The sequence below is a fragment of the Setaria viridis genome, chromosome 1 (genome assembly GCF_005286985.2).
Source record: "Setaria viridis chromosome 1, Setaria_viridis_v4.0, whole genome shotgun sequence".
In the NCBI taxonomy this organism is placed as follows: Eukaryota; Viridiplantae; Streptophyta; class Magnoliopsida; order Poales; family Poaceae; genus Setaria; species Setaria viridis.
In genome coordinates, this window is record NC_048263.2 from 11,534,001 (window position 1) to 11,548,334 (window position 14,334).

At 44.9% G+C, this 14,334-nt stretch overlaps 1 protein-coding gene across 1 annotated transcript; it reads left to right on the forward strand.

Annotated features, from left to right (window-relative positions):
- The first annotated feature begins 7,296 nt into the window (after positions 1 to 7,296).
- On the forward strand, positions 7,297 to 11,305 carry LOC117862476 (GDSL esterase/lipase At4g10955). Its single transcript, XM_034745959.2, has 3 exons — positions 7,297 to 7,560; positions 8,106 to 8,226; positions 10,141 to 11,305. The coding sequence occupies exons 2-3, from the start codon at positions 8,165 to 8,167 to the stop codon at positions 11,114 to 11,116; spliced, it is 1,038 nt and encodes a 345-aa protein (XP_034601850.1). The 5' UTR covers positions 7,297 to 7,560; positions 8,106 to 8,164; the 3' UTR covers positions 11,117 to 11,305.
- The last annotated feature ends 3,029 nt before the right edge of the window (positions 11,306 to 14,334 follow it).

The window sequence follows — 14,334 nt, forward strand, 5'->3', positions numbered from 1 at the left end:
CCTGAATGTACTTTTCTTGGGATAGGTAGAAGCCCTCAGGTGTGGAAGAAACCTCAATCCCAAGAAAATAATGTAGGGGACCTAGATCAGACATAAGAAACTGCTCACTGAGACGTGCCTTCACAAAGGCAATATACTAGGAGTCATCTCCAGTGATGATCATATCATCAACATAAAGAAGGAGAAGAGTCCGACAACGAGAGGAAGTATGAACCAAGAGCGCAGAATCATGGGCGCTTGCAAAAAAGCCAACAGTAGTGACTACAGAAGCAAAGTGTTGGAACCAAGCACGGGGAGCTTGCTTGAGGCCATAAAGAGAGCGGCGAAGACGACATACCATACCCTCAGGAACAGAATAGCCAAGTGGTGGCGTCATATAAACCTCCTCACGAAGTTCACCATTAAGAAAAGCATTCTTCACATCAAGCTGAGATATAGACCACTCACGAAAAGAAGCCACTGCAAGAAGAGTGCAAACAGTAGTCATGTGAGCCACAGGAGCAAATGTCTCATCATAGTCACGACCATGCTCCTGCTGAAAACCACGTGCCACAAGACGAGCCTTATAGCGCTCAAGAAAACCATCCGAACGGGTCTTAACCTTATAAACCCACTTACATGTGATAGGACAAACATGTGAGGGAAGAGGTACAAGATCCCATGTGCTAGTGCGCTCAAGAGCAGCAAGCTCCTCTACCATCGCGTGCTACCATTCCTTATGAGTAATGGCATCATGATAAGAAGTTGGCTCAGAAAGAACAACATCAGCACGAGGAAAACCATACCAGTCTGGAGGGTGAACCATGAGACGATCACGAAGAGCATATCGTGAAGAAGACAAATCAGAAGGTGGCTCATCAAGAGGAGCAGGCACACCAAAGGAAGATGGCTCAGCAGGAGGAGAAGAAACATCAGAGGAAGATGGCTCAAGAACCCGCCGAGTACGTATATAGAAATGTGTGACAGGTGGTTTGGTGTCATAAATAGTACCCATAGGAACTTGTGGAGTAGAATCGGAAGAAGAAGTCTCCACAGATGAAGGGGATGCCGAAGAAGGCACTAGAGGAGGCTCATCAGGAGCCGCAGAAGTAGGCACCGAGTGTGAAAAATGCATAGGAGCAATAGGAGTATCAGGAAATGTTAGACAAGAAAGGGGCTCAACGAAAGATGCATGAGAAGCATCAGGAGAAGGACGAGAGTAGAAAGGACGAGACTCATCAAAAGTAACATCCCAAGAAATCCTCATCCGACGGCCAACAGGATCCCAACAACGATATTCCTTATGCTCAGCACTATATCCTAGAAAAACACACTCTACAGATTGAGCGTTCAGCTTGGTGCGCTCACGAGGTGCAAGAAGCACATAGCACACACATCCAAAGAGATGAAGGCTAGTATAGTCAGGCAGCTTGCCAAAAAGACGCTCATATGGAATCCCACCCTGAAGAGCAGAAGAAGGCTGAATGTTAATCAAATAAGTAGCTGTAGAAACAGCTTCAGCCCAAAAATGCGGTGGAATAGTAGAGGCAATCATCAGAGCATGAGTAGTCTCAAGCAAATGATGATGCTTGCGCTCCGCAACACCATTCTGAGCATGAGCACCAGGACAAGAGAACTGGGCAAGGGTGCCCTACTCAGAAAGAAATTGACGAAGTGCTCCAGACAAATACTCCCCAACAGAATTAGCACGAAAAACCTTAATAGCAGTGTCAAACTGAGTATGGATCATGGTGACAAAATTTTTATAGATAGATAAAGCCTCACTATGATGTTTCATAAAATAGATCCATGCGTGGCGAGAAAAATCATCTATAAATATGATATAATATCGATGACCACCTTTCGAAACGAAGGGCGCCGGACCCCATACATCAGAATGAACAAGATCAAAAGGATGTTTTGACACTGACTCACTAGAATAATAAGGAAGTTGTAGCTGTTTTCCTAGCCGACAACCCTGACACTGATCCAAAAATACATCACCAGAAACTGACCCTAAAAGACCACGACGAACTACCGTAGACAAACGCGAGCCACAAAGATGTCCTAGACGATGATGCCACTGAGCAAACGACGATGTAGATGACGTAGAGGAAGCAACTGAGCCCACAAGACTGGTAAAGGCAGCGGAAGGAAGACGGAGCCAGTCAAGCTCCCAAAGATGCTGAGAATCACGTCGATGAGGGACAGTACCAACTAGGAGACTCGTGCTGCGATCCTGAATACAACAAGTGTCAAAATCAAGGATAACACGACAACCATGATCAGTGAGCTGGCCAGCAGAGATAAGCTGCATAGTCAGTTTGGAAACATAAGAAACAGCAGGAACATGAAAAGAGGAAGACAAAAGAGTGCCTCATCCTGCAACAGAGAGACGATCCATCTGCGGTTTGAACAGTGACAGGAAGAGATGGAGTACTAATGGAAGAAAGGTTGGTACGATCAGGAGTCATATGAAAAGAGGCACCAGAATCTAGAATCCATGGAAAAGTACCTGAAGAAGAAGACTAGGAAGCAGCAACAAAACCTGGCAGTGCAGAAGCCTGAGTAACAGAACCAGCAGCTCCTGCGGGTATAGAGGCAGCTAGGCGACGAAGCATCATGAGCATCTCCTGTGTCTCAAAACCAGCAGAACTCTGCTGAGAACCTCCAGTACCAGAACCACCAGCACCACTAGTACCCTGTGAGGAACGACCACCTCGGCGAGACTGAGCCTCACGAGACTGAGCCTTCTTCTTTCTGTAACAATATGCCTCCATATGGTTATCCCTGCCACACTAGTCACATTTAAGACCACCACCCCCTCCACTCTAAGAAGAAGGCACTACCGAAGAAGGCGCCATAGGTGGAGGAGTGGAGGCCTTGGAAGAAGAACGAGCAACCAAGACTGAAGAAGATGAAGACTGCAACAGACCAACACTACGAAGACATATCTCCTCATTACGAACAGCAGCAAGAGCATCCATTAGAGACACACAAGGCTCATGGGAAACCAGCTGAGCATGAAGCTGCTCAAACTCATCACGAAGATGGGTCAGAAAATCATGGGTGCGCCTAGTCTCCAGAGCAATTTTTTGAGCCTTACAAGATTCACAAGTGCTAGGTGATAATGGAGGACCAATAGAGTCAAGTTGACGCTACACTGCATACATCTGAGCAAAGAACTCCTCAACTGTAGAGTCACCCTATCGCAATAGCTATTCTTGACATAGAGCAGCAATATATGTAGATTGACCGGTGGGCTCATAATGCTGACGAAGAAAAGCCCACATCTGATGTGCATGATCAAAGTCAACAATATCTGCAGAAAGACTCTCCTCCATACTAGCAGCAAGAACAGCACCAGCACGAGCATCCTCATCTAACCATGTCCTGTATGCAACAAACTGCAACGCATATGATTCCGTACTATCATCAAAATCATCAAGCAGCTTCTTCTGCACGGCCTCAACAGCTGTGTCAGGAATAGTAGGCTTGACAGGAGGAGCTGGGCAGGGTATATCACCGGTAAGAAACTCCCAAAGACGAAGACCACGCATATGCAAACGCAGACGGGAAACCTAGTCACGATAGTTGGTGCCATTGAAAAGCACCAGGCATCGTAGAACCTGTACAACACCGGATGAAGGAACAGGAGACGCCATCATAAGTAGGTAGGCGGGCAGAGTAGATAAGTCACAGCAAATCCCACACGAGCAAAATTGGATCACAGAGGCAAAGCGAATCCAATTGCAGAAGAGTGAATCGAATTGGAACAGCGTCCCCTGGCCGACGGCGAGGCAGTGCGGACCGAAGCAGCGCCGTCAAGCCGCGGACGGGCGCGGGCGAGACGGGCGCAGAGAAGCCCGACAGGCGGGCCGATTCTGCAGAGGCAACGTGGAAAAATCAGGCGGGGCCTGCGGCGACGAGCGGGCGGTGAGTCACAGGCGGCTGACGACGATGAGCTGATGACGACAGAACAAGTCGGCGACAGCAAAAAATGAGTCAGCAGCAGCAAAATTGACGAATGTGTGTTGCTAGGATTGAATTGATAGAGGAATATCAATCCAATCGATGGAAAAGGCAACGATGGTGGATGGGTAGCAAGCAAGTGCAACGTGCTTTTGGAACAGGAACAGCTAGGAGATTGAAACAAAACCTAAACCTAGTTTGGCTCTGTTACCATATTATGAATAGCACTTGTATTCAATATGGGGGCTCTAGACCAAAACCCCTTATACAATGGGAAAATACAAGAATACATATACATCTAACATATTCCTTCCATCATATGTTGAGAACATGCTCAACCTCCACACCAAAATCTGAATGTCTATGAGTACCATTTATATTGATTTTAGTACCCTTATAGGTAATGTATTTTTGGTAAGCATTTCATATTTCCTTTACCAGCCCCTACCGGTGCAACTTAAGTAAATTATACCAAGATCACAGCAATGGAATTTTAGTACTTCACATATTACATAACAGGAATTGTTGCTTAACTAGTATATAATAAACTGGCCTAAAGAGCCAGTACTACACCACCACAACTGAACCAAGCATTTCAATCGATAACTAATTACTAACATTCACAATAGGCTAATCGCTAGCTCAATCATGCAAATTTCCTACCACAACTTATTAGTTCTGATGGTGTCTTCAGAGAAACTACAATTTTTTACTAGATATAACCACAAGGAAATGAACACGTCACAAAACAGTTATATAAGAGATTAGCACAATGCAGAACTTCAGGTACAGTAGTGAACAGGTAACCCGAAGACAAACCTTGCAGAATCATTTCTGTGGCACCAGGAAGACCCAAGGCTTATCTCATCATAAATGCAGGGATCTGGTCTTTCTGTGTATCCTTTTATCTGCCTTCTACCCTTTGTGCAGCACTCAGCCCCTATCAAATATGTCGACTACACATTGATCCATCTTCAGGAACACAGACTCAGCATTGTATCCCACCTGATGTATGGTAACATTGATAAACCCGTCCTCAATTGTGCAATTTGACATCAGATTAGCATACACATGCCTGAGCAAATGGCATCAAACAGCCCCCCCTCGCTGCCAGACCTGTGGGTCCAGATGCAAATTTGAGGCTCCTTCACAGTTCACATGAACAAGATCAATCTTTGAATCATTGGCATGATAGCATGATCCCACCATCTCCAAATGCCACCGTTTTGAGAGCTCAATTGCGAAGAATTTTGAGGATACCAAATCCAATCAAAGCTGACGGTGCCCAACATACAGATCCTGTCGTCAACAAGCAGCATGTTCGAGATCCACAATGGCAATACACAGCCCTATTGTAGCTGAAATACAGATGGACCAGGCATGGTCTTGCACCATGCCACCATATAGGATTACAGACACATGCCCGGCTGCTCCCTCCTCCGCTTTGAACTCCACTGGGAATCAAAAGTAGGACAACACATCGTTACCTTCTCTGGACTGGAGCTGAGTAGAACCGTACAATGTGTGTCCTACTCCCTTCTTCAGAGAATGGCCAAAGATGAGCAGTTGAGCATGCCTCTCGCTCTCGCGGGGTGAAGCGGCGCGCATCCCGCGCTTGTGACTTGGCCGTCGCGTCCCAGTCGCGGTACAAGCTGATTTTTTTATTTTTTGAGGGGGGCGGTACAAGCTGACGAAGCCTCTGCAATTCCGGCAGACCATGACTCGCGCGGATAAACAAGCGCAGGTGTCAAACCCGAAGCCCGCGCCGCGAAGGACGGCGGTGAGCTCTGCGAGGCTGAGGGGGCATCGGAACGAACTGTGGGGATTGTTGTCCCACTGAACGACCTGGTGATGAGGTAGAAGCCGTGGAGGCGGGGCGCGTGGTGGCCGCGGAAGCCGGGGAGGAAGTCTGGGTTGGAGGCGTGCCGGAGCCAGCCCGAGGACAGCGCCCACGAGACGGACGGGGAAGGCGAGGAGGAGGAGGTCGTCGCCGCCGAGCACGAAGGGATCGCGGCCGCCGCGGCGGAATGCCGCCACCACCGTCGGCGGTGTGGACTACGTGCTTCCCGAGCCCAGCTTCCATAGCGGCGCCACGCCACGCAGTGCAGCGCCGCGCACATTGGAGTGGAGGAGCACGGATTGAGTGGAATTCTGAAGGGGAGCAGCGCAGCGAGGAACGAGGGGTTTCGGGCAAGAAAGTTGATTTTGAATCAATGGGGACGAAATGGAACATAAATCCCCTCCGATATGAAAGAAACCAGGCCAAAATGTTCATTTTTTTTACTCAAATCATATGGATTAGGAGTAGGTTTTATCCGGATAAAATCGTAGTTACATTTCTATATTTCCATAAAATATAAATCTTTTAAGAATTTAAAAGAAATTAAGCTGGAGAAGGTGGGATTTTAACATAATCGGTAGCTCACCTGTGATTCGTTTCAAAAATAAAATTATTAAAAAGAGAAATTAAGCAGAAGGGGAAAAGTTATTTATACCCCTTCGTTAGGAAAGTGAACAATTCACTTAAACTTTCTTATTTGTCATATTATGATTCAAACTCGTGACATCTGATCCTAAGATCTAGGGACGAAAATAGTTGAAAACTAAATCATAATGTAGAAAAGAAAGTGGGACATTCAGGATTTTTCCATATTTATGAAAACAGACAAACACTTCCTCTAATTTTTTACATGACAGATTAGGTTTGTCCTAATTTCTATGTCAAACTTATCTAACTTTGACCAAATTATAAAAAAATATAACAACATCTATACTAAAAAAATCAGAATATATTCCATGTCGATTTCAATGAAACAAATTTAATATTACAGATGTTAATCTATTAGATTTGATTAGTTTGACTTAAAACAAACCTAGTGGGATATGTAAAAATACCCGGATCGAGTATAAAATGGAGAAAATGTTATTAAAATTAGTTGAATCTGAAAATTTTATATTTTGCTAAAAATGAAAACAGTTGAAAGCAAAATTATAATGTGAAAAATGAAAGCGGTCAGTTTGAGATTTATCCCGACTATTTTCATCACTACTGGAACTCAACACACAAAAAGGCTAAAGCAAATGAGAAAAAACAAGACATTCACTTATATATTTTAATAGTAGCCAGTTTGAAGATGAAGTTATATGCTGTTTAGAAAAGACAACCTTTATAAAATAAATAAATAGACAAGAGCAGGACTGGAGTAAATAGTTGCTGTTTAGAAAAATTTCTAGAAGGAAAACTGAAGAGTAAAGTTATAAACAAGAAAAAGAAATAGAAAGACTGTAATGTGCGGCCACTGGCCAGTTTGACCGTTGGCATTGGCGTTGGCGATTAGCGGGTCCGTGCGGTCGGTTGTTCCCCATAGCGCCAGAAGTTCCCAACCGGCAACCACCACCGACTGGGATAGTCGGATCCAAAGGCCGCTCGCCGCCGTTCCATTTCCCCCCAAACCTGTGCCCCGCCTCCATCCAGATCCAGCCATCCTCGCCTGCTTCCGCCGCATCCGCGCCCCTCTTCATTCATTCCCGCGGCGGCGGCGAGCGGGCGGGTGTCCGTCCTACTCCCCCGAGCGGAGATTGGCGTGGAGCCGGATTCTTCGTTTTCCGGTAAGGCTGTCCTAGCTTGCTTGCACGGGCTGTTCATTTCGCCGCAGAGTCGATTCGTTCGTTGTTCTCCTCCGTCAGCCATCGGATCAAAATCATTCCTTTTGGGATGGGGATTTGCTCCTGTACGTTAGCTTGTCGCGGATTTGTTCGCTGCAAAGGTGGCGGGGGCGGGTGCGCGGGTGGTAATTGACTAATTCCAATTTCCAGCGGTTTTATTTTCCCCCGAGTTTGAACCCACCTTCGCCCCTGTTATCGAATCGGCTTTTACCTCAGAGGAATGTCTTTTCTTTTTCCCTTTCGTTGTAGATCGTTCTCTTACCCGATTGGTTGGCACTGAAACGCCGCGACACCAGTTAAAAGCATCCAATTGCATTCACTTGTCACTGACATTTACCTTTGCTTGCTGTTCACCTTTCTGCTTAGCTTATCGAATGCTAGATAGCGACTTAAGTTTGACCTTTATTTATTTTTTTCAGTCCTGCTCTTGTCTATTATTGCCATGAGTATCATATTTTATATGCTGACTTCTTCCCTACCTGTTCCAGTGTTATGTTTTTCTCCAGTGGCGCAACTGTTCAACTAAACAGGAGATTTTTGTAGCACAATGGCTGTGGAAAGAGATGTGTTTGCCATCTCAGGGCCGACATATCTGAAATGTGTTGATTGGTATGTAGTTAATAGCTCCTCTCATCTTCAATAATTTTACATGACATTTTGTGGAATGTTTGTGGGCCATCAGAGGGTTAGGTTTGCAGAAAATGCTACATTTAAATGAAATTGTTCTCATGTTCTCCGGGAATGCAATCACAGTACATGAAGCATCCAAGTATTCTCTTCTGTAAATTTTAGTTTCAATTCTTTCCTGGGAATTAGAGAATTAAGTCGTTCTAATGAACTACGTAAATTCAAGACTGATGAAAAAAGAGAAGCACTAGAAGAAATGCGTGTTTAATTATTTATACCAGGCATGCATCTTCTTCACTCTTATAATATGGGGCTTGGGGTTGCTTTTAACACCAAGTTACCAATTAGTTCATGGCATGACATCACTGTCATGTAGATAGATGCTAGACCCATTGTCTGCCCTTATTAGCCACTGTCATGTTCAGACTTGGAAATAATTATGACCCTTAACTCTTGCTAACCATCCCCACCTACTTCACCTTACTCCCACTATGAGCATTAGTGTCTAACTGTTAAGTTGTTTAAGGCACAACAAACCTCTCTATGTCTACTGAGGTTAAATCTCTCTAATGAAATTACTTGCCATTTTATCTTTATCAAAAGCATTCACCATTGGTAATAAGATGTCAGATGATCTTAGTATTTGATTCTAGTGTGTCATTAATCTAGCTGAGTTTCAATTTCAAGGGAAGTTCAAATTGTTTGTCTTTATTGTTGTTTCACTTTACATTCCTTTTTGATTCTGCAACCCTCCAAGCTGCATTGCCACGGTTTATTTTGTCCGTATGTGTTTCAGGGTTTAGGGACCTGTGCATTGCTATGTGCAACTGCCAGTATGAACTTGTAATGTTCTGCATCACAAATATGTGGTAGACCCTTCTATAAAAAGGTGGCACAGGGGAGTTCCTTTGGCCAGAAAAAAAAAATCACCATTGACAATTACTCAGTGGTCGGTAGCATGTATTACCTCTGGATTGTCCTTTCCTGTCCAAGTTCAGCCCTGGTCCTTGTTGATATTTCTTATGTTGGTACAAAAATAAATTTTGTATAAGTATGAAAAAAGCAAAAACAAGCCCATGCGAAGAAAATTACACAGCTCATGCTTTAGCAGCACCCTAAATTAGGTTTTTCTGGTTAGCTCAATACAGGAAAGTAATATTTATTGCAACTTATTTTGCGAAATTGATGGATTATGGAGCATACCATATTTCTAAGAGCAGTGAAATAATTTGTGAAATATAGCTTCTTGTGTTTTAGCTTTTGCTCAATCTATGTGCTTGATTGACCACATGACTCTCTCGCTACTCTTCATATATGACTGTTATGGATCGGGTTGAATCTCTTTAAATGTTTATGCATTAACAATAAGCAATTATCGTATGCAATCCAGACTTTTATCTGTTGCTAGTGTTTTGTTTAATTTCATATGCCTTCAAATAACATCATTTGTGTATAAGGAAATATTAGTAGAAGTTTGTATATATACATTGCATATATACTGTGTAGTGCTAAAACACTGAATAGAAATACTTTTAAAGTTCCTTATCGACCTAGCTCATTTGTTGTATTATCAACATTTTTTGAAATCATTGCTAGCTTAGATGGCACTTGTAGTTTCCATCTTGTTCACTTTTTCAGGTAGGCACAGGGCACTAGTTGAAATGTACTAGGAACCAATCTATTTGGATGACTTTTAGGGTTATGTTCACAAAGTCTTGGATATATCCTGCATTCTCAGTCTGAACTCTATCAACACTATTGGTTAAATCCATGATTGTCAGAAGTTTGTTTGATTTGATTGTTGGTATAGATGCAGGCATGTGATTCTTTTACTAGTATAGGTTTTACAATGCATTGAGCTGGGGATGTAACTTTCTCATTATCAAATGTCAAAAGGAACTGCGAGCACAATCGGAGATCTGTGGCTGCAAGCTTAGTTCAGGCTGTATATGTGTTGGAGAGAGACCGGCAACTAAATCGTCAATCTGTTGAAGCCTTGGCACCTCCATGGTGGGAATTCTTCCATTTTGAGCTGATTCGCAAACTCATTGATGATGCTGATATGTCCACATTTGGTGCAATATTTGAATTTAATCCTCCTTCAAGTGAAGAAGCTTCTGCTATGAATGCTCCAAGATTTGTCATTGCTTTCAGAGGCACCATAACAGAAAAGGATACCATCTCTAGGGATCTTTCCCTTGACCTCCATCTTGTACAAAATGGTCTCCATAGGACCTCAAGATTTACCATTGCAATGCAAGCTGTTCAAAATGTCGCCTCAGTTTTCCCCGGATCCAAAGTTTGGCTAGCAGGCCACTCACTGGGTGCAGGTATGGCTATCCTTACCGGAAGAAACATGGCTAAGAAGGGTGAGCTTTTGGAAAGCTTTCTCTTCAATCCACCCTTTGTCGCTGCTCCAATTGAAAGGATCAGAGATGAAAGGGTAAAGCACGGTTTCCGCATCGCAAGAAGTGTAATTACTGCCGGATTAACCATTGCAATGAAAGGTAAAACTGAGGGGAACAGTCAGAGATCTGTTGCTGAAGAATCTTTCAGCATTTTGTCATCATGGACGCCATATCTATACGTCAATCCAGGAGACCACATTTGTTCAGAGTACATCGGGTACTTCCAGCACCGGAAGAACATGGAGGATCTCGGCGCTGGATTTATCGAGAAGCTCGCAACACAGAATTCTATAGGAGATCTGTTCTTCAAGGCATTAGGGTGGGAATCAGAACCACTGCACCTTCTTCCTTCTGCTGACTTAATTGTCAACGTGAGCCCTTCACCTGATTTCAAATATGCTCATGGCATCAGCCAGTGGTGGCAGCCCGAGCTGAACTTACAGTGCAGTAAATATCGGTACTAATAGTAATACATACACTGCTGGGGAAGGATTATTCTTAGCTGCCGTTTTCTTTTCGTTCAGTTTATTCATGTGGTTCATTCCATTTATGTGGTTCATTATTTCAGACATAAGATTGTAAAATTTGTTGATTAGTAGTTACTACAGTTATCGGATTAATGGTATTTATGTCCTCTGATGTGATTATTGGCATTTACTAGTTATGCTGTACAAAATGCATTATTTATCAAGCATGTCTATGCTTCAAGCTTTCCATCTATCTATGCATTATTTAGCTTATAGATGCTATAAACTGAAACATCAGAGTACACTTATAAATTGCCATTGCAGGAAAAACTGTAGATAAAATGGAAAACACAATGAGTTAAGAGAGATCAATAAAAGTTTCGAGGCGAGGAGAATGTCGCAACAGACCTGGCCCGCCTGTGGGCTACCATTGCACCGCTAGGCTTGAAGAGGGCCACGTCATGGGGTAGTTGGGCCATGCTGAAGTTGGACTTGGGCTAAGATTTTGACCAAACAACACTCTTCAAGCCTATTCGATTATCTAGTTTTCCGAATTTGTTTTCATTTTTATACCTTTTATTTTAGTGTTTTGCAAAAATATATATCCCAAAAATGCAAAATTATACCTTTTATAGCCATTTGAAATAGCCATAACTGCTTGAATTGATGGAATGTCTCTTGCACCCATCTTACCGCCAATTTAATTGGCAGAATGTCCCGTCTCCACGCTACGTACCTTAAAAAAATCGTAACTTTTTCATATGAACTTGGATGGGGACAATATTATTCGAAAATTATAGATCTCCACGAGATTTACAATTTTTAAATTGATTTTTTAATTTGAAGCTATTTTGGTGTTGAAATAATCGATACAATGTTTAGATATAAAATTGAACAAAAATTGCTTCCAACACTCATGGGAAAATTTTTCCATCAAACAAAAGTTCAACAGAAAAATGCCATCAGCTGGTACACACGAAAGTATCGATGAAATGAATACAATTTTCATATCAAGCATGCATATTGTTCACAAGTGCAAGAATAAACAAAAAAAATTACTGATAAACAATCACAAGAACAGCATCTTGGTTCACACACAGGTACTTTTGTCATCGCAGCATGGAAAGAAAGTACATACTTTACAACATTAGCACTTTGGTTCAGTGTTGGAACCATGAAAATAATTACAGAGTTAGAATTTAGATTAGAGCTGTACATCATATCTTGGACCAGATGACTGAACAAAACGGCTTAGAAAACTATGTTCTCGGTGTCAACCCCTATGGACCTCCAAAACAGCTGGTCCTGCTGGTCTAATCCATAGTGTTGCTCTGCCGTTGGTTCTGCATCGGCCAGCAAGTCTTTGCCGTCAAGTCTAAACCACTCCAAGGTTTCTTCATCAGTATCTTGCGTCGATTCTTCGCCTGCGTAGGCATGCGCCGCGCCGGAGTCTTGATCGGCCGTCGTCATCGTCGATCCATATGCACAACTCGCTGAACTGCTGTTGGTTGCTTGGCAGTCGTTCTTGTCGTCCGGCATGGGCATCATGACCATCTGTTGCTGGTGAGTCATCGCTGAGATGCCTTGGTCAATCGGAAAAGGCAGCGAGTGTTCTTGCTGGAAGATCGCTGGAACACTGGTGTCGACGGCAGCGGCGGTGACGGCGACGCGAGGTCGCTTAGATGCTGGTTCACCGGTGGCCTGGCAGTCGGACTCGTCGTCTGGAACTCGCTTGCGCCACTTGCCGTGGCCGGTGAAGGTAACGTGGCAGATCTTGAGGAACGGGCACGGCGGCTCGGTGAGCGTGTACTCGTGCATCACCCACCCCATGCTGCCCTTCTTGCCGCGGCCCATCTGCAAGTTCAGGTTGGTCCTCCTCCACTTGATCGTCTCGCCGCAGATGCACGAGCTGCCGGACTCTTGCCTCTGCGATACCCACGTCCCGTCGCCGGGGCAGTATCGATCCTGGCGAGCAACTTCGTTGTTGGTGTGCACGAAGAAGTAGGCGTTGCCGTCGTCGACCAGGCCGTGGCGCTTCAGGAGGTTCCACGGCAGGGTGTTGGCGGCGCTGTCGTCGTCGATGACGACGACGCCGGGGAACCACGACGCCTCGCCGCGGAGGCGCGGCAGGAGGAAGAACTCGACGAGCTCGTCGTCGTCGGGGCGGAAGTTGACGCCGGGCGGAGGCCCGAGGATCTGGGCTGCCTTCGTCGACATGGTGCGGTGGTGGTTTCTGTCTGTTTCTTGGAGGGGAGAGGAATCTGGCGAGAGTAGTAGTGGCTGCACCTTGATCACGATGGGAAGGGAATGGGTTTCTGTGGGATTTATGTTGCCCATGCCTTGCCATGCGATCAGGTTGCACTCGTCTTCAATTCGGTTTCCGAATTCCGAGCCCGTTGCTGAAGCAATGCCGGAAACCGAGATTAAGTTGGCCGTTTGTCTCCGACTGCCAGCAGCTTCGCGCCCGGAAAAAACGCAACGGCCACTGCTCCGAAGCCTCCGATCGGATTGCCGTCGCCACGTTCCGGTGTTGGATTGTGCAGGTGATCAACGGAGGCCATCAGGCAAAAGCGCAACGCCATTGCGCCCAGCTGACCGCCAGCGCAATCACCGCAGCCAGGGAGAGGAGGTGGTGCTCGATCTCCCGGCAGGCCGCCTGCGGCTACGGCAGGTAGGGCAGTAGGGGTGCCCGCCGAGGCCGAGCCCGCTCGCCACCATGGATGCCTCCGACGCTCCGACTCCGGCTCCAAGCTGGCCTTCCTCCGCTGCTTCCTCAACCTCCAGCCGCCGCTCCTCCATGGTTTCTACCACTACTAGAGAACTGGGTATTACACTGCGGAAAAGCTAAAAATTGCCGAGTGTATTTTTTTTGCCGAGTGTTTTTTTCGAGCACTCGGCAAACAAGCTCTTCGCCGAGTGCCAAGCTAAAAACACTCGGCAAAAAAAATACACTCGGCAAATCGGGACTTTGTCGAGTGTCAAATAAAAAACACTCGGCAAACTACCCTCTTTGCCGAGTGTCAAAGAAAACACTCGGCAAAGAGGGTAGTTTGCCGAGTGTCAAAAAAAACACTCGGCAAAGAGGGGGGTTTGCCGAGTGTTTTTTTGACACTCGGCAAAAAATAATTTTTTTTCTCTTTTCACCATGAAATTTTTTCTACTCCCCACATACAACATGTGGTACTCCATGTTAAAATTTGGTATATTTTTGGATT

Excerpts from the sequence above, each read along its gene's own strand:
- LOC117862476 (XM_034745959.2), top strand. The coding sequence starts at position 8,165 with ATGGCTGTGGAAAGAGATGTGTTTGCCATCTCAGGGCCGACATATCTG. Across the intron at positions 8,227-10,140 it reads TATCTGAAATGTGTTGATTG|GAACTGCGAGCACAATCGGA; the intron begins GTATGTAGTTAA and ends AAATGTCAAAAG.